Raw genomic sequence first — 26,359 nt, 5'->3', positions numbered from 1 at the left:
AGTCCATCTAAGAGGGCGTATTCAGGTCTTTATTTCAGTTTTCATGAGTACAGTGATTACCCTGTCTTTGTGCTTAAATACTGTAGATGTGGTTCAGTCAAGTGGACAATCATAGTTCTCTGAATCAGAAAGCATGCCCTGCATTTATGCGTCTACATTCAATTTTTTCCATTTCAGCGATCATTGTAATTTCATATGCCAGAGAATTGTATGATTTCAACTGTTTTAAATAGAAAACCAACTGTATAAAAGATTACAATGACTGATTTATTAGAACATGTCCTATGGATTTTACTGCTTTTGTCATAACCAGAAGGCAAATCTTAATATTAGGAAATGATATTGAAGAAGACAAACTTTCATCTATACCTATATGTGGCACTTATAGGTACTAAACAACTGGAAGTTTTTATTTTATTTTATTTTTTTATTGTTGATCGAGCTATCAAAAAAAAGTTACAAGATATTACTATCACAAATGCAATTCATCATTACTGAATTTGAATTGTGCTCTCATTTGTACTACAGCCCATTAGTAAAACAGCCCAGACAGAAGTGTGTTGTTACATGTTTCACATGTTTGTTCTAAGCATAAAGCTATATTGTTCTTATGGACCTTCAATATTTATCTAATGGATTCTTATCTTGATTGGTACAATACCATACATTTACATTTTAATGTTGTGAAGAAGGAATGGTATTAGACAATGTTTTAACAAATGCTATAAACATAGACTAAACATGTAAAAAGGCAGTATCTGTTCAGCATTTTAATCTGTGCAGAACTTATCGTTTTTAAATTATGCCTAAATGCATTTACAGATTATAAACAATGGTATGGTACTCCATTAACTATATTTATTTTGTATCAATTGTAATGTTTGGTATTAACTTGTTATTTGAATAAATTAACGCTAAACCGATTTGTTTTGTTTGAGTTTCATATCTTGGTAAATGCCTTTTGACATCTTGCCAATCATTACTGTTTTCTTCGTACTCAGACTGCAAAGTTCAGAAATGATTTCTCAGAACATATACACATTATTTATTATAATTATTTTACAAATAACATTGATAGAAAGGATGGTAATGGTTATTTGTTACTATGAAAAAAAATTGCCATTGCGATGGTAACCATATTTTCTACCAAAATATCATCAATGCTTATTATCCTTTCCTAAAGTCATAGTAAGTGTATAAAGCTTTCCGAATGGTTTGTTTCTTATAGATTGATGGATGGATGTAACAACTTCTGTATTTTGAGCCAAAACATTTAGGTACTTTTTTGTTTATACTTTTAATAGACCTTATTCATTGCAGAGCCATGACAGGTGTGAAAGCGAGGCTGTGTTTTCAATGGCATCTGTATATAAAGCTCATATCAGCTTATTATTGTATTATAAAGCTTATTATTTCCCACAGCTCATGTTGTCTGGAGTTTTTTCTGTACTTATTTATTTTTATTTTTTTAAAGATATTTTGTAGTGTTTGGTCACGTCAGTAACCATATAAAAACACTTAAGAGTACAATACACAATGTATTTCAAATCGAAGATGGTGCTGCTATGAATAAAGTCAACTATTGATATTTTCTTTTGGTGGACTTTTTCTGGTGAAAAGGGTCCACCAAAAAAGTCCTCAGGGTTCCTTCCTAGTTCCTAGCCTAATGTTTTATCACTACAAAGTGTCTTATCTTATCTATTGTACTTACTTTTTAAATATCACTTTATTAAATGGTTTGTTTCGTGTTTGCACTATATTCCTTCATGATTCCTTCATTCCTTCAGGGCCATGTATACTATGTTGCAATGCGCCTCCAGGGCGATTGAGGCCGCTAATGCTCTTGAGCCGTTCGATATTCCAGCCCTTAGTGAGGGAGAGTACTGCGGATATTACGGCAATTTCTACAGAGTAGAAGAGATAAACAAACATGTTATATTATACATAAGACATTTATTCAAACACAACTCAACCTGATAAATTATCTTCGAATTGTTTGCAGCGTCGTCACTTTTTAGAGCGACCGTTGAAGGAAATTAATCTGTCTTCTTTCGAGCAAATCGAAGTTGTCTTGCCAAAAGAAGGACGATGGGTGGGAAAATGGCGTGAAACGATGAGCTTTACTACATTCTTTATCTGACTGCTGTCAGAGGTAATTTACACGCTTACAATGCCATATATGATACAGCAATCATTTTATTATTTACGATATGTTTATACGATGCGTTTTTCCCGCCAACTGACTTGTTTAATATAATATGTGTTCTTCATGTGTTAGTAACTTAACGTTACTTCTGAATTTAACGTTAGTCATTTTGGGGATTTGTGTTGCAAGGTTCTGTCTTAAGCGTTACATTTGATCTAGTTATAATAAATAATACTTAAAGATTATTCTTGAACTTGAAAACAACTTATTTTTCCTTTCAGAATGATGTTTTTTTTTATCCATATAATAACTTACATCACCCACGTAATCCATTTCCCCCTCTGTTTCTTTAGACAGGCGTCTGTGATCATCCCTAAACCCAAAGGGAGACTGTCAGGACTGTGATTCATTTGTTCCTTAGTTCACTTGAATTGGAGGTCTAAAGTCATGGCTTGGGCTCTAAAACTACCTCTGGCCGATGAGGTGATTGAGTCTGGTCTGGTCCAGGACTTTGATGCCAGTCTGTCAGGGATAGGGCAAGAACTTGGAGCTGGTGCATACAGCATGAGGTGAGTTTGTTTAGGGATGCTTAGATTGTTTCTGGTGTGTCCTCCTGAGACCTGTATGGTTTGATAAATGTAATTTTTGTTGAATTGAAGCTCTTTATATACTGTATATTCTGCTATGTGTTTTATCTTATTTAGGAGTGTTGTTTAATCTATTTTACTTGCCAACAACTTCTCTGTTCGCGTCACTCCGGGCTGTTTAAAATGTCATGATGAATGCGTCTGACCTTCTGTAAAGGTCTATAAATATCTTGTGTTCTCTTACATGACTTAAGTGCAGAAAATGAACCATTTAGAAAACTACAGGTCTATTTGTGGCGAGGTTATCGTGTGTATGCTTTGATGAGGTGTTTTATCCCACATTTGGGGATTCAGTTGTTGTTTTTTTACCATGGAGACTGTGACAAACTGACAAATCACATGTAAAATAAAAGTATAATTTTGGTTCTATGGTTAAAGTAAAATGGTTCTTTGATTTAAATGGTTAAAGTAAAATAGATTGCCCTGTTGAGAGGTAGAAAAATTCACCATCTAGCCTCATGATCTGGTCTCCAGGTAACGAAATACCTGTCTGCTATAAACCACATGTTCCAGTCCTGCTCTGCCATCTGTGTCATCTCTTAGATGTTTGAATAGCATTAGAAATGTGCTTCTTGGGCTTGTCTGAAATGTCCAAATCTATAAATTTGTTATTTTTCCCCCCCTTTCTCTTTCTTGTTTTTTAGTGATGTGCTAGCTCTCCCTATCTTTAAGCAGGAGGAGTCAAATTTACCTCCAGAAAGCGACAATAAGATCCTTCCCTTCCAGTACGTACTGTGTGCCGCCACCTCTCCTGCTGTCAAGCTACATGATGAGACACTCACCTACCTCAATCAAGGTCTGTTCAGCAACATTTGCTGAAGAATGTCAGACATTTCCTTCAATTCTGATATGTTTGAAATAGCTTTAGGTTGTCAATACACAGAACTTATAAAATTCTAAAAGTAGTCTAAAAACATACAAATTAAAAGATTAAAGAGCTAGTTTCTCTGGAGACTTGGAAAATACATACTGTTGAAAAAATTTGGGGCCAGTAAGATTTTTTTTTTGTAACACTGTACAGTAAGGTCAATTAGTTAATGTTAGTTAAAGCATTAAATAACAGTGAATAATACATTTGTTACAGAATTGATTAATCTTTGATTAAACTGTTCTGTTTAAGTCAAATTATTTAGTTGTTATATGTAAGAGCTTCCAACCTTAAATTATGATACTATGTTACCATAAACTGTTCAATTCTTTATTGTATAGAGGGAAGCATAAAAAGCAGAGTAACAAGAGATGTAAACTGGTTTTACTGATATTGCTATAAACTTTTTCCCACCGGCTGCAGGGCAGTCTTATGAGATTCGAATGCTGGACAATCGGAAAATTGGAGAGCTTCCTGAGATAAATGGGAAAATGGTAAAGGTGAGGATTTGCTGTCTGTTCTTTCTTATCCCCCATAATTCATGCTTCCCACATACAGGATTATACTCGCATCAAGGCTGGATCTCATTAGCTGTTGAAAATCCTTTAAGTGTTCAGGTTAATCTCTGTATTAAATCAGAAGATGACCTAATGAATCATATGTTTCTTGTGGTTGATCTCAACTGTTGTTTTTCGTGTGGTTACTCCCTGCAGAGTATTATCCGCGTCGTGTTTCACGACCGCCGGCTTCAGTACACTGAACACCAGCAGCTAGAGGGCTGGCGCTGGAATAGACCGGGAGACAGAATCCTTGATTTAGGTAAATACTGTAACCGATGACTTCACAGAGAGTGAAAGATAAGATTATAACCACTTCCAAGTAAGATAATAATAAACAGATTGTGAGTAATTGTCACTCAAGTACCAATATCAGTGTTGTGGATATGTAGGATTTTATTATACATTAATAACATGCTTGCACTGAAATCCACAGATATCCCAATGTCGGTAGGGGTGGTCGATCCCAGGGCAAACCCTACACAGCTCAACACTGTGGAGTTCCTCTGGGACCCCTCGAAAAGGACCTCTGTGTTTATTCAGGTATCATAGACTGCTTTTGCTGACCTCAAGAACAACTCTCCCAGACACTGTCAGTGGAGCCTTAAAAATCCAAAGATGAGGTTTGATCTGTGTCTTTTTTATTTTATTTAGCCATCCATACACAATCTATGTACTTTAACCAATATAGCTTAGACTTCCTTATTAGGATGAACTTTAACCATCTTAAAGGGATGGTTCACAAATTCTGTCATAATTTACTCACCCTCATGACATTCCAAACCTGCATGACTTTCTTTCTTTCTGTGGAACACAAAAGTAGATATTTTGAGGAACTTGTCAGCAGTTTATAAACGTACAATGGAAGTTTGTATGGTCCAAAGCAACACTGCATCCCATTGACTTTAATTGTATGCTGTGGACACTTTTCAAATATGTTTTTTCAATATTAGTCACTGTTACTCATCATTATTTTCCTGCTTGTTTAGGTCCATTGTATCAGCACAGAGTTCACCATGCGTAAGCATGGAGGAGAGAAGGGAGTGCCGTTCCGTGTTCAAATCGACACTTTCAAGGAGAACGAGGCTGGGGAGTACACTGAGCACCAGCACTCCGCCAGCTGCCAAATCAAAGTTTTTAAGGTGGGCTGAGGCCTGCGCTGATAAACAATGCTACAATTTGACACCAGTGCTGCATCTTTTTTGAGTAACCTTACAACCGAAACAGGATCTTCCTGAAAAAAAATCAATGCAAATACTTGGTATTTTTTGTGTTTAGCCTAAAGGTGCTGACAGAAAGCAGAAAACAGACCGAGAAAAAATGGAGAAACGAGCACCGCAGGAAAAGGAGAAATACCAGCCTTCATATGAAACCACAATTCTCACTGAGGTGAGTATCTGCTGCCATGGACAGCATGGGTTTTCATGAATATTTAAATAAAATAAAAAATCGTCTTTTTAATGTGATATTATTATAATAATTGTTTAATTATAATATGTATTAATGAAATTAATTACTGAATTTGCCTCTTAATAGCTAGAGATAAATTAATACACTCACCAGCAATTTTACATCTATTCATTTAGCTGACACATTTATCCAAAGCGACTTGCAATTGCTATATATGTCAGAGGTCGCAGGCCTCTGGAGCAACTAGGGGTTAAGAGTCTTGCTCAGGGACACATTGGTGTCTCACAGTGGATTCGAACCCGGGTCTCTCGCATGTGTCTTATCCACTGCACCCTCACCACCCCATTTTGGGTGTACCAATTTTATTTGGTACTAATCTGTAGCAACTACGTGATTCTATCATGTTAATATGGGCCAAAATCTCTGAGAAATGTTTCCAGCAACTTGTCGAATCTTTGCCACGAAGAATTAAGGCAGTTCTGAAGGGGCGTGGGAATCACCAAAGACCCCCACAATACAATATCATTGCAGTGTTTTTTTACATTTTGTGATGTGCTGACTATTGCAATAACTGCAAATGTATCCAAAGAAAAAATGTCCACATGTTATTAATATGTTCATTTTACATCTTTATACCCATTTCATTCATGCCTTTCTTCATTCAATATTTTCATGATATTGTTTTTTTGTGTGTATATCCAGTGCTCTCCATGGCCCGAGGCTACATATGTCAACAACTCCCCATCACCAGGGTTCAATAGCTCCCACAACAGTTTCTCTGTGAATGAAGGGTAGGAAACATTGATTGTCATTTTCTGAGCTTTATAAATATTCCTTGGTCAATTTAGACAACTTGCATAGAAAATGCATTGCTTATAAACCATTTTACTTCAGTAATAATAGGACATATTGAGCAAAAAAGGAGACTGGATTTTTTAAAAAATAACAATTTATTATATATTGTTAAAAGGCCAAGTCTTCATTGTAATAACATGCATTGATTTACTTTAATGTGTGGCCATCTAATGGCTTATGTTTTTGTCTTGCAGAAATGGTTCACCCAATCACCAGCCAGAGCCTGTCGTACAGCTTGCAGATGTGAGTGTGTATCTGTTCTCTTCACCCATCTTCTCTCATATGTGAGATCCACTGCTCTCAATAGCACAATGTAACATTCATTAAACGTTTCTAGTGACATTCTGTCTACATATGTTCATTGAGATATGGTAGGCAAACTGTGTAGCACTTTGACTGAGACTTAGTCTTTGATTGATTCATCCCAGTGTTCTCTTGTTTGTTTCTTCTCTTACATTTCTGCATACTACATGCTCTCATTTGAATGATATATTATGATTGAACAAGCATTAATTCATAACTGATCATACTATCTTTACTAGTCAAGTAGTTGAGCTGTTTTGGGAATAGAATGATCAATAGCTTATCTTCAGTATAGTGTGTGTGTGTGTGTGTGTGTGTGTGTGTGTGTGTGTGTGTGTGTGTGTGTGTGTGTGGCATGCTCCATGCTTCCATGTACATTTTAATAATGTCAGGAGAACTGCAATAGTGCCTCAAAAACCCTTTGTTTTTATTCATATTATTGCAGCTGCTATTATCAGCCCTGCATAATGCTTTTTTTTGTGTGTGTTTCTTTTGCATGTTCATTAGCACATTTCATAGGATGTATTGGCCTTTGTAGCTTTTTTTTTTTTTTAATATTTTTTTATAAGTATATAATACAGCATAGGAGTGGGCAGCATGACCAAAATCTAGTTTTTCTGCTGGAAATTTTATATTTACATGGCTTTATGAACCATGACATGACATGACATTATTTAACCGTTGGACAGTATATATATACATGTCATATTGCCCAGCCCAAATCTATATCTTGATATATATATATATATATACATATACACTGCTGTTTGGCTTGGGCTTAGGTTAAGATCTTACTTAGGGTAAGATTTTCAATTTTTTTAAGAAATTAATACATTTATTCAGCAAGGATGCATTACATTGATCAAAAGTGCCGGTAAATACATTCATAATGTTACGAAGGATTTGTATATCTTTCTTTTCATCAAAGAATCTTGACAAAAAAGTATTGTGGTTTCCACAAAATATTTAAGCAGCATAAGTGTTTTCAACATTGATCATAATAAGAAATGTTTCTTGAGCAGCAAATCAGCATATTAGAATGATTTCTGAAGGATCATGGGACATTGAAGACTGGAGCTGAATGCTGAAAATTCAGCTTTACATTACAGGAATAAATACTAAATAATTTTATAAATATATTAATATAGAAATTATTATAACGTCTACTGTATTTTTGATTAAATAAATGCATTCTTGGTGAAAATAAGAGGCTTCTTTTAAAAAAAAATCTTGCCTAACCCAGATTTTTGAACAGTAGTGTGTGTATATATATATATAGGCACCAAATTGGATGTAAATGTACTTGTACAGGTTGATCTGTACAATCAATAATTGATTGGTTTGATTTGATTGTTGTAACTAATAGACATTTAAAATGACTCCATTACATAATTTTTGCATTTGTTTATAGGCTGATGTTATGTGAGGTTTTAGCCCATTGTTTTTTTGTTTCGTTCGTAACATATAAGCCCCGTTAGTCATCAACACATAGTTCCTCATAACAAGATGATAACACTCCAGACAAATCTGAGATTTTAAAACTGAGAGACCGTTCTGCCTTACAGTTGTCGTGCCACCTACTTACAAGAGACAGTGAAAGCAATCAGGTACTTGAATTTATTTGCTTATATGAATATGTTGAAATGTTTATTTGCCAAAGGGAAACCATGGTTGTGTATAAACTAGGATTTTAAGTTACTAAATCTGTTGATGAACTCGTATAGAAGAACATTTGAAGTGGGTTCAACTAAGGCCAGACAGTTTAAGGGGGTGTGTCTGACTTCAGTGGAGAGATGTTCAATGGAAAAACAGACTAATTATGATCAGATTATGGTCGGTGTGCTAAGGCCTATTTTGTCCTTTCTCTTTGCCCCCGAACAAACAGAATCTGTTGCCCACGGCAACGCCACAGGAAGCACAGCAGTGGCTCCATAGAAACCGTTTTTCGCCATTCTGCCGTCTCTTCTCAAACTTCTCGGGTAAAGGGACGATCGGGCTTACATAAGTGTGCATCACATTCCATACAGCTCTCACATCAGGCTTTGCTCACTCAGCAACCATACAGTGCCACACCGGTCTTTACATCACTCTCATTCAGATAACACATGCTCTCCAATCTCATTCTCTCATCATAATGTGTTCAGAAAATGCAATATGCCGCTTTCTTCCATATTACCTTTAGTGTAGTATGAAAAATCATAGTGTGAATGTGTCAACTCTCCTTTGACATCCCTCAGGTGCCGATCTGCTAAAACTGACCCGAGAGGATGTCATCCAGATCTGTGGGCCTGCTGATGGCATTCGACTATTTAATGCACTCAAAGGGCGGTAAGTGTCTGTTTGTTATCTGTGTATATCTATATGTACACTACACTCTTTTGGTCAACAAGGCTGCATTTATTCAACCCTCTGGTGTTCTTTGGTCATTTTTGACTAAAACATTTTATGTTTTTTACTTTGTCAGAATTGTATGAAACTTGGTGAAGATTTTGACACTTGCTATACACAAAATCATTGACATGATTCAAAAAAGTTAAATGGTCCTGGGAAAAAAGTTACATTTGTACTCCTATCGTGGGAAAGGAATTTTATCTAGGGAAAATATTTATTTCATATAAAAATGTAAAATAGTATTTTTGTACATTTTTTTTTAAACAAACTTAAACTTTAATAACTTTAAGTTCACTTTTTTCTTTTCTTTTTCACTTAAGCAATAATGTGCCAAGTGTCTTCTTTAAAAAGAGACCAATCTTTAGTCTGTGCTCCAAAACATTCAATATTTATGACAGTTTAAATTGGAAATTTCATTTTCAGGTCTATGCTCAGAAAGTTGTTAACAGATAAAAAAAAATTGATTATATCTACTACATAAATATCATTTGATACCATGAAATCCTCAAAAAATATAAAATATGAATAAAAAAAACATTATTGAACTACAATATAGTACATTTTTATTTTGTTGAAAATAAATGCTTAATATTTTTTCTGGATTCTTTGACCAGAAAGCATTCATTAGAACTAGAACTTTTCCTGTAACAATGTAAAAGTCTTTACTGTCACTTTTTAAATAAATTTTTATTTTATATTTTTGGAATCAAAACATTAATCTCTTTCTGTTTTTTTGTGTGTGTTTTTTTAAGTACTACAAACATTTGAACAGTACTCTATTTCTGCGTTCAGTTTCCATGTTTTGCTTTTTCCTGGGGTGTTAATATTTACATATTATTATGAACCAACAAGTATATATTAACCGTGTATGTATATTTTCTTGTATAGGGTAGTCCGTCCACGGCTCACCATCTATGTGTGCCAGGAGTCCCAACAGGGCCGTGAACAGCATCAGAAACATGAGAATGGAGACGGGACTAGTAACACTTTTTTCGGTGAGTTTGACATCAAATAGATAATTTAATTAACATTTAGTCAAGTTATTGTTGGAATGAAATGTTAGGTAATATTTTTTTCCTTGCCTGCATGCATGGTCACTGATTATGTCAATAAATAGAAATCTTTTTAGAGGCGGCAATGCTTTTTTACTTTAGAATAATGTCCACTTAAGCGCAATATGATTTGGGACATAGTAAATGAAGTCAAATAACCAGAGAAAATATATAGGGTCAGTATTTATTTCATGTTGTCAGGTGTTTTTAAATGTTCCATATTTTTGTTAGCTCGTTATCCTATCTTATTTGAATGTGTTTGCTTTTCTTTTTTTCTCTATGCAGCGATTTGTTGATTAGGGTCTCATGTTTCTTTACCCCCATCTTAGTGTATCATGCTATCTATTTGGAGGAGTTAACAGCTGTGGAACTGACAGAGAAGTTGGCTCAGCTCTTCAGCATCTCTCCACGCCAGATCAGTCAGATCTTCAAGCAGGGACCCACTGGTATCCATGTGTTAGTCAGTGATGAGGTATGAAGGTGCCTCTACAGGCTTTCTTTTCTTCATTTTTGTTTAGTTTTCCTTGCACCAACCTGCCCTCAATATAGAAACATCCCCTTCCTTTTAGAAGCATGGCATTGATCACTTCTCTGTTGACATTAACCCTATTGCTACTTAATAGAGGGCAAGCTTAAAGCTGTTTTCACGCTTTGTTTTGATTGTTTGGTCTGAAGATGCATTGCAAGAGCTGCTTGCCAAAGGCCATTATTGCAGAGCTTGCGAATCTGCTGCTGTGCTTGCAGTCATCAATCCATCATCGATAGCAGTTCATTTCCACAAATAAGACCAATTGTGTACCACACTGCAGTGCTCATGTACCGTATGCACCCAAATTTGCAAAATTGTTCATACTGACCAAACACACTAAGGTTAGTGCCAAAAGCTCTAGTATGTACTGCAACCCGCTTCACTGCCTTAATGTGACATATTTCCAAGTTCTATTCAGAATTGAACAAGAAAAGGATCCAGGAATTTATTTAAATTGTATTATTAATTAAAAAAGTGGTTATCGCATACCAGAATTGAGCCTGGAGTTTGGATGATGGGATTGAAAAATAAGAAGGCATGGTGGGTTAAAAAATGAAAACCAGTTCAACATTGTTGTAACGTGCACAATAAGACTAAGATGGTGTTTTAAAGTAAATGTGGTCTGTTTTGAAGAGTTTAAAATTGGCACAAAACGAAAATTCACTATTTTGTAAAGGCATGTTATCTCGTTACGAACATTCATCTATCCATGTTGCTTTTTTTGAGCTCATAATGTTTAATCAAAATGTCAATCTCGGAGGTGAAAACAACAGACTTCTCTCTCTCTCCCTTCTTCAAATGACTGCAAGCCTACATTCATTTTTGAGTGCCACGCCCACTACTCAATCAATCAACAACCGTTGCATAGAATCAAACTTTATTTCTTTTCCTATAATCCGTTACACTCAGATTTACGTCCAATATGGAAAAAAAGATATTTCACTACTTCAGTTTCATTGCAACTTTAATTACACAAGATTTCTTATCCTCTCTTTTTCTGACCTAATCTTTGTTCTCATTCAAACAGATGATTCAGAACTTTCAAGATGAGATGTGTTTTGTCCTGGACACAATGAAAGGTATGAGCAAGCCAAAACCAAGATATCTTTGTTTCCAGGTAACCTCCGTTTTATAACTTTCACTCTGTCAATTTAATTTTCAGCTGAAACAAACGATGGCTATCACATCATTTTGAAGTGAAAACAAAGGATAAAGGGGGGAGCGAAGTGTCCCCTTATGTTTTTCTTAAGATTCAGCCCACAGCCCATTCCCTGCACACTTTCTGGACCTTACTGAAGATCGCTTTGCTTGGAATAGTAATGGAGACGATCATGGGAAAAGGAAAAAAAGGCACCTGACTCATTTTGAAACCCTCACTGTTGTTGTCTATGGTGTGCGTGCTGCCTTTTTCAACCTCTTCCCATTTACAAAAAATGAAATTTCGCAAAGAACATATCATAGAATTTCTATTTTATTACCTGTCTTTGCATCAGTTTGTTTTGTTGCTTTTTTTAAAGGCAGAAAAAATAGGTTTCGTCTATTGTAAGTATGTACTAAGGTCGTACCGGATCAAACAGAGAATGGCTGGCGTTAAATACAGTGTTATTTGGTGTTGACTGCCTGGATGTCATTCTATGAGTATTTTAGCCGCATATGCTAGAACTCCATGTGAAGTGCAGTCCACGTCTCAATGGATACACGTTTTATAAACAACACTGTAAAAATGCAAAGTTATGTCATAGACGGAGACTGAGATTCCCAAGGACGCTTATGAAATTGCATCCATTTATGATGAACGTTGTCGCCAGTACTGTCACCTGTGGAAAAGTGGTTTAGCGTATGATCTTGACATGATCGCAGAATGAAATTCGATCGATAATGCCACCCTACCTTAAATTGACTGAAGCAGTGCTGCACAAATCTCTGATGTCCCTCAAGTTAATTGTTGATTATTATTTTTTTAAAACGGTTGTTCAGGTGACTCTTTATGACTGTTGGGCATGATATTAGGTTCTGTAGCTTTGATCCCTGACGATTCTTCAGTTGATGCTGCATATGCACGTTATTTTACAGACACGAGATGAACGGCAGCAGTGGGCATTATATATATACATGTCTTATTTTATTTTTTTTAACATTGTGCTTAGCACCCCTCTCCACTTTTGTTTCTTCGTCCTTGTTACATATATTAGAATAGTTTTTTACAAATTTCCAACTGGCCAGAGAATTATTTTACAGTATAAAAAGAGAGCTCATGTTTTACTTTCTTTTTGTTTCCTTTTGGATATGACCACTGATTTACTAATCTTGCAGGTGGGGTAAAGGGGAGAAATATTGCACTGCATGACAAAAGGTAGCCATGGTTAGTGCTATACGCAAGCCAGACCAAGATGGTAAAAAGATGCGAGGTATTGTCTGTGACCCTTTACCATGTCATTGCAATGATTAAAATTACCTTGAATCAAGCGGTTTGGTTTTGTATCCTCCCATTATTTATTTATTTATTTTTTTTTTATCACAAAATGCTTAACAGAATAGAGACTCTATGGCTAAAACCACTGCTAGTTATTTATGGGCATTTATAAGATGAGCATGGCTTTAAAATACATTGGTTACCAGGGTGAATTTCACAAAAATATAACATTGTAACATTTCACTACTAAATAAATAGAAATAATTTATATTTTCTTTTCTGTATTTCATAATAAAAAATTTTTATTTAAAAAAATATTGAATTATTTTTTTGACAGTAAAAATTAATAAATAAATAACCACAGTATTATGTAAATTTGTATAAATGCAGAACAACTGTCAAAATGTCCCTCAAAATATTAAAACGACCCCACTTAGTTTCCATGGAAACCGAACTGTCAAAAAAAGAGAAAGGAAACGAAACGAGGACTAGAAATAGGCTCAGCTGGACTAGCTTTGAGACAAAATATCACTTTATTGTTTTACACGTTTTGTGTCCAAATAAAACCGCCCAGAGAAACAATATCCGTTTTCTTGTCGAGGAAGACAACGGACATTCCAAAGCTAACAATAGGCTCTTTAGAACTACGTTTCCCGACAGCCTCTACGCCGGCACGTCGTTGACGTCACAATAAGTATATATGGGTCCCGTGCGGCATTCCTTACTCTATTGTTACATTGTAACAAACCGGGGCAGAAGAGAGGCCCATAGGGTCCTCGGGCCGACAGATACTACAACTCATTTTTTGTTTTTTCTTTCCTTCGAGGTGGAAATATAACGTTGCGATTTGTCTAAACATAGCGCAGAGCACAACCACCTATCCGGAGGGAAAAAAAACCCCGAAGCTCGGCTCTATTTGGTCTTTTTGAATGCTGGCATTTTAAAGGATCACCTAGAGATTTTATCTGCATGTATTGGATGCATCCACGCCGGAATTTTACATTTCTAGTGAATGAGGTTCTTGTCTGTCTTCGTCTGCCCCGGTTTTAATCTTTACAGAGCTTGATTGCAACGTTAAATGCTCGCATAGGCTTCTTGAAACACAGACCCCCATTTATAGACCATGTCAAGACTAATGTCCATTGTTTACGATGCTTAATTTTTCGTGAATAAACTGCTATTTCCTCATTGGTCTGGCCATTTCGATGGGCTGAAGTCGCTTTTGTCTGTCATTTTGTAACCTTGTGGAAGTCTAAAGCTGAAATAGGCTCTAAATCCCCCCCAAAAAAGAGAACCATCCAAATAAAGGAAGCACGGAACGAGCGACAGCTTCGCCGGTTTAAAGGCTCTCTATTTCTGCCCAAGGTAAGTCTATGAGAGAGGTTTTGTGTTTCACTTTTGCCTGTCTTTTCCCTTGCAGCCAAGCCTACGAAGAAAAACGAGGAAAATGGGTTGATCATTGGACCGGTTGCAAAACAGCATGCCATTTTCTGCTCTGTCATAATACCTTCTGTCTGTCTTTTCCAGTAAAAAATAATGGGACAGATAATTATGTGATGTGTCATCTCAGTCATATTGGATCACTATGGCAAGTTGTTTTAACATTTAGGCCTAAACTGTCTGTTTCAGTAGCACTTAATAGATCCTAGTAGTATTACTAGTACTGTTTTATACTCTTTATCTACCACTAGCAATAATACAGGTCTGGTAATTTTGAAAAAAATTTTTTTTTTTGCCATTTTGTTCCATAGAAAACTATTTACCCCAGACTAGTCATCTAATAGCCTAGATGTGTTGATGGTACCTATTAATTTAGTAGGCCTACTTCTTTCTAAATGACTAGTATCTATACCAGATTTACTAGTAGGCTACTTATTTGTTTGACATGCTACTAGTACCTATCCCAATTGTTACTAGTAACATTTCTTATCTGACACTAGTTACAATTGCTTTTTGGTTAGTCAACCTCTAGTTAGATGCAGAACTAGTAGGATGCAGCTAGAATTAATTGTAATACACACTCATGTCTAATAAACATGTTCTACATGGAATGGATGCTAACTATGTGGTTATGTGCTAGTACAATTAATGTATGGACTATACCGCAGTCATATTTTACAATACAGTGTTCATATTGCTGGACGTTTACATATTTTGTAATATATATTTTGTTACTGCAATTAATTACTAAAATAATTAACTACTAACATGGACAATGTAGTGTAAAGTGTGATGTCATATAATAAATCTTCCACTTTCTGTACTGGTAGACCTCTTTAAAAAACCCAGCTGCTGTGTGTGCTTGGAAGTGGTGCATGGAAGCATTCACGGAATGGGAATAATGTTTGCATTTTAAGAAACTGCAGTGTCACCTGCAGAGTTTGTAAGACGTGACGTTTATGTGTCATGTCTAGGATGGGCTATTTTAGTGCAGAACAGTCAAACAGATTGTAAGGTGATTATTCATGCTTTCTGTCCACCTCAAATAGGCCACAGGATGTGTTTTAGGAGCTCTGCATATTCTAGCTTTTCAGTTGCATCCCTTCTTTTAAATGACCCATGCTGCATTCAGAAACTATAGTTTGCCTAAATCCACCTTTTTCTTAAGTTACTGGCATCATACTTTTATCATACGTCATATTTTCATTTCTGCTATTTTTCCAGAGATGGAGGTATGGCATTGAAATTATAACCGCATATCTCCCTGCGGACATCTCTGGGATATGCAAACTATGCATGCCTGTGCATGATGTCCGTTTGTCACTTATTCGAAGTGCAATGGGTTACACAGTTGTTGGATGATGCCCATCCATTTTCCTCCATGGTAAAAGTGTCTTTCCGCTTGCCAATGATCATAACTCACAGTTGATAACTAATTACTCCTTTACATCTAAAACTAAGCACCGAAATTAACATTTTGAACCGATAATTCTTTATATTTGAAAGCCAATAACCCATATATTGGCCGTTAAATCTAAATCCAAATTTGTATATCATTTGAGAGCCTGATTACAAAAGTCTTACCATGTCTCAAAATTATAATGTTCTCATTATCTTATTTAGCCTATATGACAGAATTGTGCTGTTCATGTTGCACTTAACTGTATTTTCCTTTTTTTGAAGTGATTTCAATCATATTTCACGCAATTAAAAAAGAAATCATGGTGGACAGTGCACATATGAAGTGTCTCAGCTGAAGGAAATCCATTATTTGATTTGATATATCGGTCAAATCTTATTATCAGGCCGATAATGATAACATCAAAAATGAACATATCGGCCAGTGCCGATATATCATCCATCTAAAACTGTTTTACAGTGATGTAACCTGGGTTTAGTGCCCATTTGTTCCAGTTTGTTGCATATCTGACTAGTTTTAATACCTGATGTAGTCTTGGGTTGCAAGATCAATGCTTTTAAAATGAATATTATTGCATTAATATTGCCATCCTTGTACCATCCAGCTCAGCTGTTTATTTATTCATTTAGGGTTTAAATGCATATAATCTACCTAAATATCTCAAGCAATTTGTGAATCAGGCAAATGGTGATGAATGACTTTTCTATGCACGTGTGTTGCCATTGCAAAGCTTTCCTTTGTCACTGCCTTGCTTTACCCAATGTATATGTTAAAACATATGCTTTTAAGAGACTGAGTGGACACGATGGTGTCTTAGTAGTGTATGTTAGACTGAGTTTGGCTTTGAGTCTGAAGAGAAATCTTGGCATGCTTCATTGAATCCACAGTAATTGGCAGACGTACTGCATTATTTGCTAGCAGCTTACTTGTAGATCACCACAGATTTTCTGTGCATTCACTGCATCACCACGGTAGCATTAATTATAAAAGCAATACATGAAAGGGGGGAAACAAGAAATGCTAAACGAGCAAAAATGGACTCGTTTAGCATTTCTTGTTTCTATGGAGACGGTTCATTCATGAGCAGCGCACTGTGTGTCTAACACTGATGCATAAAGCAGCATATATTCAATCCTGTTGTTTGTTGCAGCTGTTTTTGATGTTTCAAGGTCTTAACGCGTTATTTACCAGCGATAAGGTGGCAGATGTTGGCACGCCACGTACTTGATCTTGTGTGTGAATTCAAGGCTACCAGGCCTGATTATTATATTACATTATAAAAATGATTCATATATGCCCAAGCTGAGTCAGGCTAATGTTATTTCCTTCATAATCAAAATGAATAAAACTAATCCAGTTTGTATGGATTTCACAAATCTGTGTGGGATTAAATCCATTAGGCTGTGATTTTAATTGTCAGTCCTAATTCTTAAGTCATCCCCTTCATATGGAAAAAGCTGACCTTCCTTCAAAGCCACCGCCAAACTGTTCTCATTCAAGCCAGTAAAAAGCCACCGACTGTTTAAAAATAGTGTTTAATCATGAAGAAAATCAGGCATGGAGCCGCTCAAAGCAGTTGTATTACACAGCTCCCTCGGGCTAAGAGAGGTGGTCTGATCAAACGTCCCGACTCGGCCTTGTGTGACCTCACTGGTTTGACTGAACTGGTTTTGTTATCAGCTTGTAAAAGCTTGTTGTTTTTAAGGTTCTATCGGTTTTAATGGGAGTGAAAAGACCCAAAACTTGGATGCAGTTTTTCCATGGCCATTGCTTTAAACCAGTTACCATGGTGATGTTTGCTGGCTTCATGATTTTTAAGCAGGACTTTCATACTGGATGGAGAAAGAGAAAGCCAAGGATTAGGTAGCAAAAGAGGTGATGTTGCATAATCTACTAGATTGTTGTATGCAGCCTTTTTTGGGTGCATTGTATTTTACTTGAAAACAGGGAACAATAGGTCATCATTGGGATCATAATCTCAAATCAAAGTACGTTTCCAACATCTAAATATACAATATCACACTTTCTTCAATGGTGTATGTACATTACCTATTTTTCCCAATACTTGTTACATTTTTCTAAACTAAGCCTTAAAATAAATGTCTCTCTCCAATGCAATTTATTTATTTTACAATTCCTAGCCTCTGGTCCCTTATTGGAGGGTCTACCTGCTACAACCATATTTATCTCCTGCTGTTTGCTAAAGGGTTCGTTCACCCAAAAAGGAAATTTCTGTCTATAATTACTCACTCTCATGTCGTTCCAAACCTGGAAGACTTTCATTCATCTTCGGAATACAAATGAAGATCTTTGTAGGGAGTTTGGATGGAAGTGTGAATGCTTATTGGAGATTAGTATTTTGCGTAACAAGCACTCATAAAATTAAGGTTAAACCACTGGAGTCACATGGTTTACTTTAATGATCTCTTGGAGGGACAGAAAGCTCTCAGATTTCATTCAAAAGATCTTCATTTGTGTTTCGAAGATGAATGAAGTCTTACAGGTTTGGATTGACATAAGGGTGAGTTATTAATGACATATTTTACATTTGTGGGCGAACTAACACTATATTAAGTATTTATCCTTGTCTAAAACAGTTTTGGGTATTTTCCCTAAATATAATGTAATGAATAGGATTTGCTCACACATAAATCTGTCTTTTTTCCTCATGTTATTTGAGAGTCAGAAAACCTTTTTCCCATTTTTGTTTAATGTATTTTGATGAATGGTTCTCGTATTCTTACATCCATATAATCTCGAAACAAGCTTTTTGTTATCCTATAATGAATATGCATTTGAAAACAAACTATACTTCAAACTTACAGGTATCTATAGAAATCCTGCTTTTCTAGTCCAAATGTGTCTAAAATGACCGGATAATCTGTTGTTTTCCATTGGAGATGACCTAACAGTACGCAGTGCCTCTCCAAACTCACTGTTTAAATCTTTCATTGCAATTTTGTTATATTTGGCTGCTGTGACCTCCAGAATGAGGTATTTTTATTCAGCATTGCAGCTGTTGATTAATCTGTTACTGGTCACGTTTCACATCATTTTAAATTATTTTAAAATATATTTTTTAAATTATTATTATTTAGTAAACTTTTAGAAAAATAACAGTTTTGCTGGTCACGTTTCACATCATTTTAAATTATTTAATTTTTTAAAAAATTATTATTATTTAGTAAACTTTTAGAAAAATAACAGTTTTGCTGGTCACGTTTCACATCATTTTAAATTATTTTAATATTTATTCTTTAATTGTTATTATTAAGTAAACTTTTAGAAAAATAACAGTTTTGCTGGTCACGTTTCACATCATTTTAAATTATTTTAATATATTTTTTTTAATTATTATTATTTAGTAAACTTTTAGAAAAATAACAGTTTTGCTTTAAAAATATTATAGTTAATAAAAGTTAATAAAAGTAAAACTAAAAAATGTATAATATATAACATTTATATATTTTTATTAGCTTTTAGGATATTCACCAAGTTGATTCACAGAAAATTGTCCCTTGGGACAGGACTGTGTAGATTTTCAAACAGAAATGAGATGAAATGACAAAAGTACAATATATATAATCCATCCAGTATTTTAGAATTTATATGAGAAAAAGTGCATTGAAAAGTTAGAAATGCTGCTCTTGCTTTTATACATATCCTGCTCTTTTGTCTGAATTTTGTGTTTGAATGTTTGAATTTTGCTAGCAATAGACTGTCAGTCTGTCTGACAAAGCTTGTACCTTTCTGCAATGCCTCCAGACGCAGTGTTTCCATGGAGACAGTGTCATCTCGCGGCCTGAAGCGCAGATTTGAGGAGGTGGACAGCGGCTCGCCGTGTTCCACACCCAAAGATTCAGATGATGACATCTCCAGCAGTGACAGCGCTGACAGCTGCGACAGTCTCAATGCTCCCTCCAGCTCTCTAACACGTAAGAACACACAAGTTAGTCTTAGGCCTTCATTATTATAAGTCTTGAAAGAGCTCAAACTATTTCAATGCGGTTTGTTTTGTTCTTCGCCCTTGAGCTTCTTTCAGACATCATTTGCACTATTTGCATTTTGGCACAATATTTGGTTGAGTACCAAAGCTATAGACCATTTGGCAAGATGTAAACAACACTGGTCCAGAAGCACTTCCTGTTTCAGTTTTTTGACACTACACAAAAGCTGGGATAAAATACAACCAAAAGACCATGTAAAACTGAATCAAAAAGTTAACCAACATCTTTAAGAAGTTTTCTTTACATGTGAAATAAAGAAAACAGTTACAAACTGAACCAGGAAGTGTTTCTGGACCAGTGTTGTTTACATCTAGCAAAATGGTCTATATATAGACCGTAACATTATTGTTTACACTTTCTCTTTATTTTGTTTCTGTAGCCCCCTCCATTCTCAGAAGACACAAAGTGTCTTTAGGTCGTAAGCAGGTACGCTTTGATGCGGTGACGGTCTACTACTTCTCCAGAAGGCAGGGCTTCACCAGTGTGCCCAGTCAGGGTGGCAGCTCCCTGGGCATGGCGCGCCATCACTGCGCTATACGACATTACACCCTTGGCGAGTTTGCACGAGAACAAGAGAGCAGCCACAAGCATGTGCTGCGTCAACACCTACGCCAAGAAAAGCTCAATGCTCGCAAGTTAAAGGTTAGTTGTGTGTGGTTGTAGCTCCAGTTGCTCATACACGATTCTGCTTTTGCAGTAGGGCATTTTAAGAACTCTTTTACCTGACTTTTCCCAGCTGACACGGAATGGAACTGTAGATTGTCCTGAAGCGGAGTTGCTTACCCTGGACGACATATCCGATGAGGATCTGGACGTTGAGAGTGTGGAGGTGGACGATTGCTTCTTCCTGCAGCCTCTTCCTACCAAGCGGCGCCGGGCACTATTGAGGGCCTCAGGTATTGCCCGTATAGATGCCAGAGAAAAGGCTGATCTGCGTGCCATACGTTTGTCCCGGGAGGAGTGTGGTTGTGACTGCCGCTTCTACTGTGATCCTCGGCACTGCGGCTGCAGCCAGGCTGGAATTAAGTGCCAGGTAGGGCACTTGGTAGTCTCGAAAGTACTTTTTACTATTAACCCTCTGGGGTTGTTCGGCCCAAATGGACCCGAAGAATTTAAATAATTTTTTTTTTTAAATCACAGCTTCCTTGGAATGATCCGAAATTTGGTGACTTTTCCGAAATTTCCGAATTTTGAAAAATTTCGAAATTTCCAAATGGACCCGCATGGAAAATGTGAAAATACTGAGTTGTTTTGTGCGTACAATCTACAAATCAGCCACAATCTTGAAAAAAAAGCACACAACAGTGAAGGGGTGAATCTATAAAACATAAAGAGTACAAAACAGACACATCCAGATACACACACACACACCAAAAAATTCAGATTATACATGTGTTTTGCATTTTTAAAATGCTCAGTTTGTCCACCAGATGGCATCAATCTCATTTCAAAAATTGCTTTTATGAGGCCTAGGCTTGACTCTAAAATGAAACACAGCTTTAAAAAAAAAAATATATATATATATATTTTTAAATATTTTTTCTATTGTGTTCAATGGGGGGGAAATTTTCTCATAATTATTGCATTAATACTAATTATTTTTTTAAATATTTTTTAAATTATTTTTTTTATTTTTGACATTTTCTCAAAACACCAAAAAAGAAAAGAAAAAATATTGTAAAAAACGAGTAAAAAAAAATCATGATATATTTTTTTTTAAATATGAATCCCGCCCTTTGGGTCCATTTGGACCCTAACACCCCGAGTGTGATTCTGAAATGAACAACCCCAGAGGGTTAAGTAGTGTCCTCTTAGCCCAAGTGTGTCCTTTCCTGCTCCTGGAGGTCCACCCTACTGCAGAATTGAACTCCAGTACACCTGTCGGAAAATGTTTCTAGTGAGCTTTAGGACCTTGTTTAACTGGGGCTGGAGCTAAACTCTGCTGGAAGGTGCCCCTCTTGGAATTGGATTGGAAACCCCTGATTTGGACTATTCAAATAAAAGTCTATCATTTAATATCATGCTCTTTCTTCTGTACCTTGTTCCAAAGGTGGATCGGATGTCCTTCCCATGTGGCTGCACCCGCGATGGTTGTGGTAACACCGCCGGCCGCATTGAGTTCAACCCTCTTCGTGTGCGTACCCATTATCTCCACACTGTCATGAAACTCGACCTGGAAAAGAGAATCCTGTTGGGTGTCAGGTCTGGAGAGGACTGTGGGGAAGAGACAGAGTTAGTCTCCTCGCCCTCTCTGTCTCTTTCTCCCTTGGACTCGGATGTGGAAAGCCAAAGTGTTCAAGAGGAGCAGTGCGACAGCCTGGAGCGCGAGAACGAAACGGCCGTGCTTCACCTGCAAAGTGCAGAGGAACGAGAAAGGAGGCTGGAACAAGAGGAGCAGCAGGTCGAGGAAGAGCAGAACGCCGACCCAACCCTTTGCCTCCTGCAGGGTGCCCTGTCCAGTCAGGCTGGGATGGCGGGCATGGAAGGTGTTGAGGGAGTCCTTCTAGAGGGGCCTTTTCCTGAAGGTGCCACCCTGTTGTGTATTACAGAAAACCATCCAGATGAACAGACCCAGCAGAGGTTGCTCAAAGACCCTTCTTCTGTCCTCTACTATCAGGTAGGCCACGTAGAGACGGCAGCCTTTGAGACGCTCCCAGCTAAAGTAGAAGAGGCGGCGAGGGAAGGTGACGATCCAGAGACGAAGAGCGTTCAGCAAAAACAAGAAACCTGCGGGCAGGATTCGGCCAAGAGCTTGTCTGTCGAAGTACCTCCACCTTTCGAGGATGGTGGCGAAGAACATCTTTGCCCAAATGACGGGGAATGCCTCGAGACGTGCCTGGCGCTGGATGAAAAGGCAGTACAACTTCCTCCAGAAGTGTAGAGCCCATCACCTCTGCAGATGTTTTGCACAAGTTAGTCATTGAATTCAAAGAGAGCCTACTCCACACAGTGCGATATCTTACAATTCTGCATAATGTTATTCAATGTTAATGAAACATGTTACCTTCATGGGTTTGTATCCATTTTAGCTGGAGATAAGCATGTACTGTGTTTGAAGTAGGTTGTCTGTGGTGAAAATGAGTAATTAAAAAGAAAAAAAAATAGAATAATTTATTTACGAAAAAAAGAAACTCAAGAAGAGCAGAGATCCTGATCTGAACAAGTGTTGTTTTTTCCAATATGGTATCGGTTCATTACTTGATACTGGTGGGGAAATGTGGCCTTTATGTCGAGGAGCAAGCATTTTCAGGATTATCCAGCGGCTTCTTATGGCCTTCTAGTTTGTATAGTTTCCAATAGCGCACCCCGACAACTAATTGGCACTGACCAGAGGGTATATACTAACGTTAAGTTCACGTTTCGTCAGAATTACTGCAGTTATGAGACAACTCTGAGCTGGTCATATACTCCGACTCAGTTCTATAGCAATTCTCATAACGCCAAAATGTATCCATGCATCCTTTGTTGCTTATGACGGAAAAACCTCTTCTTTAACTTGGAATTGAATGCACTTAGAAGAGTTTTAATCAAATTCAGAGGTTCCAACCTTAGAATTACACAAGTTCCTCATTAAAACAATGGGTTTATAATTCTGCCAGGGCGTGAATGCAACATTAGTATGCTAATGGCTAATGCTAACGCAGTGCTAATGCTAAGAGAAGGGGTTGCTAATTTTTGATGAGGCTGCTGTTTGTAGCATCCTTCCTGTGAATAGTCCCAACAATCCTGGAAATACTTGGTTTTCATCATGTACTGTACAAGTGTTTTGCTAAGAGCTAGCATGAAGATGAGTGAAAAAGCTGCTTGTTCTCTGTATGCACGTTGAAAACTTGATTCGTTTGAACTTGCTGACGGGGATCAGGAGGATAAATGAATGTGCAAGCCATTTGCACAGCAGTTCTTTACTGAATTATCGTAGTCTTGACCTTACACCGTTTGAAGCTGTAGCCTATCGTCCCAGTTCGTGGACATTTATTTATTTACCACCGCTTTGTATTGTGAGGGCGAGGACAATGTGTTTAATGTTTGAGTACTGTCACCTACAATCAACTTTTTTTTTTTTCTTTTTTTTGTCATTTTTCAGGAGTGAATGAGATCATAAACATTTATTGCACATCAAGCCTTTATAAATTACAGAAGAGATTCTAGCTGTAATTTTACTTCAGGTAGAAAGTAAAAATATTGAGTTTTATGTATGGGTGAATATCATAAAACCATGTCCAGGTCACATTTTACTCGAAAATCTAAATAATAAATAAAAAACAAGACATTTTACATAACTAAATAAAGCCTTTTTTAGAATCATAAAGATATTTTGTGACAGTTCAGCACATTTTCCCTCCAAATTCCATTACTGTAGTGCATCCACGTTTTTTTTTTATTTTGTTTATTACTCTCAAATGGTTAATCTCATACTTTAATATAGTAATCGAATTACTTTACAGTAATGAGAAGTTTGGGTGCAAATGTGATAACGCCAACAAAACTTTATGGTATTAAAATTTGGCTTTACTTTCTATTTTAAATATGTAATTGCTTATTTTCTTTTGCACTGAAATATGACTCATGACATGATGTGTTCAACCTTTAAAACAAGTACTCAAAATCTAAAACTCAAAATGTAAACCTTTATGTACTGTATGACAAGTCAAGGAAGACTTTGAGGTCTATATTGTAATGTTAACTTACACATGTGACTCAGTTTGTCACACTAGGCCACAGTTTTATATAGTCCTGAAACATTACAAGTTAGATTTATTATAATTTTCTGTCAACAGTGCACATCATTGTAAACGTCCAAACCCTCATTTTAACCCTGTGAAGACCATCCTCCTCGTCCTTTTTACCCTTTTTGCTGTTCTTCCCTTTTGCATTTTTAGTGTCCGTCCCTCCCACATACCTCTTGTTTTAGAATATGAATAATGAAGACTTTACCTAGATGCTTTCGGTTAGTTGTTTTAGTTCACTCCTGTTTAATGATAGTTAAAGACAAAGTAATAATTTGAATGGTTATATGAAAAGAAAAAATGGTGTCTTCAAATAGTATAATGAGTTCTGTGATGTTGCTAAATTATTTTTAAAAAAAACAAGAAAATGGTCATCTTGCCGTGTGTATGTGTTTGTATGTGTGCCAGAAAGATTCTTGCTGATTTGAGTGATGAACCAATGTTTGTGAGTGCAGTATGGGTTCTTAATATTTCAAAAGGTGCTCTTATGTTAGTTCTCTCACATTCATAGTAACACTAGCCTATATGTAGAGAGTGAAAAAAAGAAATGTTAAAAATCCACATATTGTTGGTTGTAAATGCAAAATGTTGCCGTTATCTCTCTGCTTCTTATTTACTCACTCTTACATGTCATGGGTAAAGGAGGATGCTTTATTATGTGATTACATTAGCTAAATGGAGCATGTGAGGCTAATAATGAAATTGTTAGCATGGTTGCTCCCTCATATGATGTAATGCTCCAAGCATAAAGCTTGATTCAAACCTAAACCTGCAATAATTATGAGTTTTGCAAATGACCAATCAAACAAGAAGGATTTTTGTTTTGTTTTATACTGTTGCTGTTTATAAAAAAAATGTTTCTTACTTTGTTTTTGCCTTGTTGTATGTTAGCATGTCGTTTCGTCTCAGTTTACTGAATTATCTTAATGTACTGGCTCTCTTTTTTTGTGGGTTTGCCAACACACATTCCTGCACTCAAAGTTTTGTCTGTATTGTCTGACGTAGAAACTAGAAACTGACGTATCCTTAAAAATGGTGGCATAGGGGCCTGCTATTGACCAAAACATGGTAGATGGAAGTCAGTCTTCGTTTTTGTTCATGTTTTTGACATTTGAACATTCGCCAGTCTAGTGGTCTAAAACCTAATGGCTTTAAAAAGGAGAGTTGAATGTTGCACATGCTAATGTACCTGTAACTAAAATGCTAAGCATCTTTTTGTTTTGTCAGATATATTTTTTGTTTTCCTCCTTTTTTAAGTACTCAGATTAGAGACCACTACAGTAACTGAAAACTAACTTTCATTATGATTGTGTGTGTGTGTGTGTGTGTGTTAGAGGTGCTTTATTAATAAGGCTGAATGGATTTGAATTCTACACTGTAAGAGTGACTTATGCTAACTGTTGCCTACAGAGGAGACAAAACATACAAAGTTTTATATGAAAATGTGAGTGAAATAAAATCTAAAATGAAGAAAACAACTGTTGTCCATCTTCAATGTGAAAGCTTATGAGTTGTGTGAGATCTAAATTATAAGTATTATAAGGGTATCACATAGCCTGTTACCTTTACAAGAATGCAGTATCAGTACAAACTG

At 36.4% G+C, this 26,359-nt stretch overlaps 2 protein-coding genes across 4 annotated transcripts; both read left to right on the top strand.

The window, feature by feature from the left end:
• The first annotated feature begins 1,853 nt into the window (after nucleotides 1-1,853).
• On the top strand, nucleotides 1,854-13,223 carry tfcp2 (transcription factor CP2). 3 transcript variants are annotated; one of them, XM_039652438.2, is made up of 17 exons: nucleotides 1,855-2,152; nucleotides 2,500-2,715; nucleotides 3,438-3,589; nucleotides 4,085-4,161; nucleotides 4,375-4,480; nucleotides 4,655-4,761; nucleotides 5,208-5,360; nucleotides 5,497-5,607; nucleotides 6,331-6,419; nucleotides 6,678-6,726; nucleotides 8,352-8,393; nucleotides 8,672-8,765; nucleotides 9,024-9,114; nucleotides 10,066-10,172; nucleotides 10,559-10,701; nucleotides 11,786-11,837; nucleotides 11,921-13,223. In XM_039652438.2, exons 2-17 carry the CDS (start codon nucleotides 2,594-2,596, stop codon nucleotides 11,956-11,958), a joined length of 1,533 nt encoding a protein of 510 aa, XP_039508372.1. In that variant the 5' UTR covers nucleotides 1,855-2,152; nucleotides 2,500-2,593; the 3' UTR covers nucleotides 11,959-13,223. The 3 variants fall into 3 exon arrangements, with proteins under 3 accessions (XP_039508374.1, XP_039508372.1, XP_039508373.1); XM_039652439.2 differs by lacking the exon at nucleotides 8,352-8,393; XM_039652440.2 differs by lacking the exons at nucleotides 11,786-11,837; nucleotides 11,921-13,223 and having other exon boundaries at nucleotides 1,854-2,152; nucleotides 10,515-10,629.
• Nucleotides 13,224-13,651: 428 nt separating this feature from the next.
• csrnp2 (cysteine and serine rich nuclear protein 2) lies at nucleotides 13,652-26,194 on the top strand. The gene is made up of 5 exons (XM_039652625.2): nucleotides 13,652-14,536; nucleotides 19,797-19,966; nucleotides 20,418-20,680; nucleotides 20,775-21,071; nucleotides 22,089-26,194. The coding sequence occupies exons 2-5, from the start codon at nucleotides 19,810-19,812 to the stop codon at nucleotides 22,917-22,919; spliced, it is 1,548 nt and encodes a 515-aa protein (XP_039508559.2). The 5' UTR covers nucleotides 13,652-14,536; nucleotides 19,797-19,809; the 3' UTR covers nucleotides 22,920-26,194.
• Nucleotides 26,195-26,359: the final 165 nt, after the last annotated feature.

The sequence above is a fragment of the Pimephales promelas genome, chromosome 20 (assembly GCF_988280905.1).
Source record: "Pimephales promelas chromosome 20, fPimPro1.hap1.1, whole genome shotgun sequence".
NCBI lineage: Eukaryota > Metazoa > Chordata > Actinopteri > Cypriniformes > Leuciscidae > Pimephales > Pimephales promelas.
This window is presented reverse-complemented; position numbering and strand designations above follow the sequence as displayed.

Excerpts from the sequence above, each read along its gene's own strand:
- tfcp2 (XM_039652438.2), top strand. The coding sequence starts at position 2,594 with ATGGCTTGGGCTCTAAAACTACCTCTGGCCGATGAGGTGATTGAGTCT. Across the intron at positions 5,608-6,330 it reads AAACCACAATTCTCACTGAG|TGCTCTCCATGGCCCGAGGC; the intron begins GTGAGTATCTGC and ends GTGTATATCCAG. Across the intron at positions 9,115-10,065 it reads TTTAATGCACTCAAAGGGCG|GGTAGTCCGTCCACGGCTCA; the intron begins GTAAGTGTCTGT and ends TTTCTTGTATAG.
- csrnp2 (XM_039652625.2), top strand. The coding sequence starts at position 19,810 with ATGGAGACAGTGTCATCTCGCGGCCTGAAGCGCAGATTTGAGGAGGTG. Across the intron at positions 19,967-20,417 it reads TCCCTCCAGCTCTCTAACAC|CCCCCTCCATTCTCAGAAGA; the intron begins GTAAGAACACAC and ends TTGTTTCTGTAG. Across the intron at positions 20,681-20,774 it reads TCAATGCTCGCAAGTTAAAG|CTGACACGGAATGGAACTGT; the intron begins GTTAGTTGTGTG and ends GACTTTTCCCAG.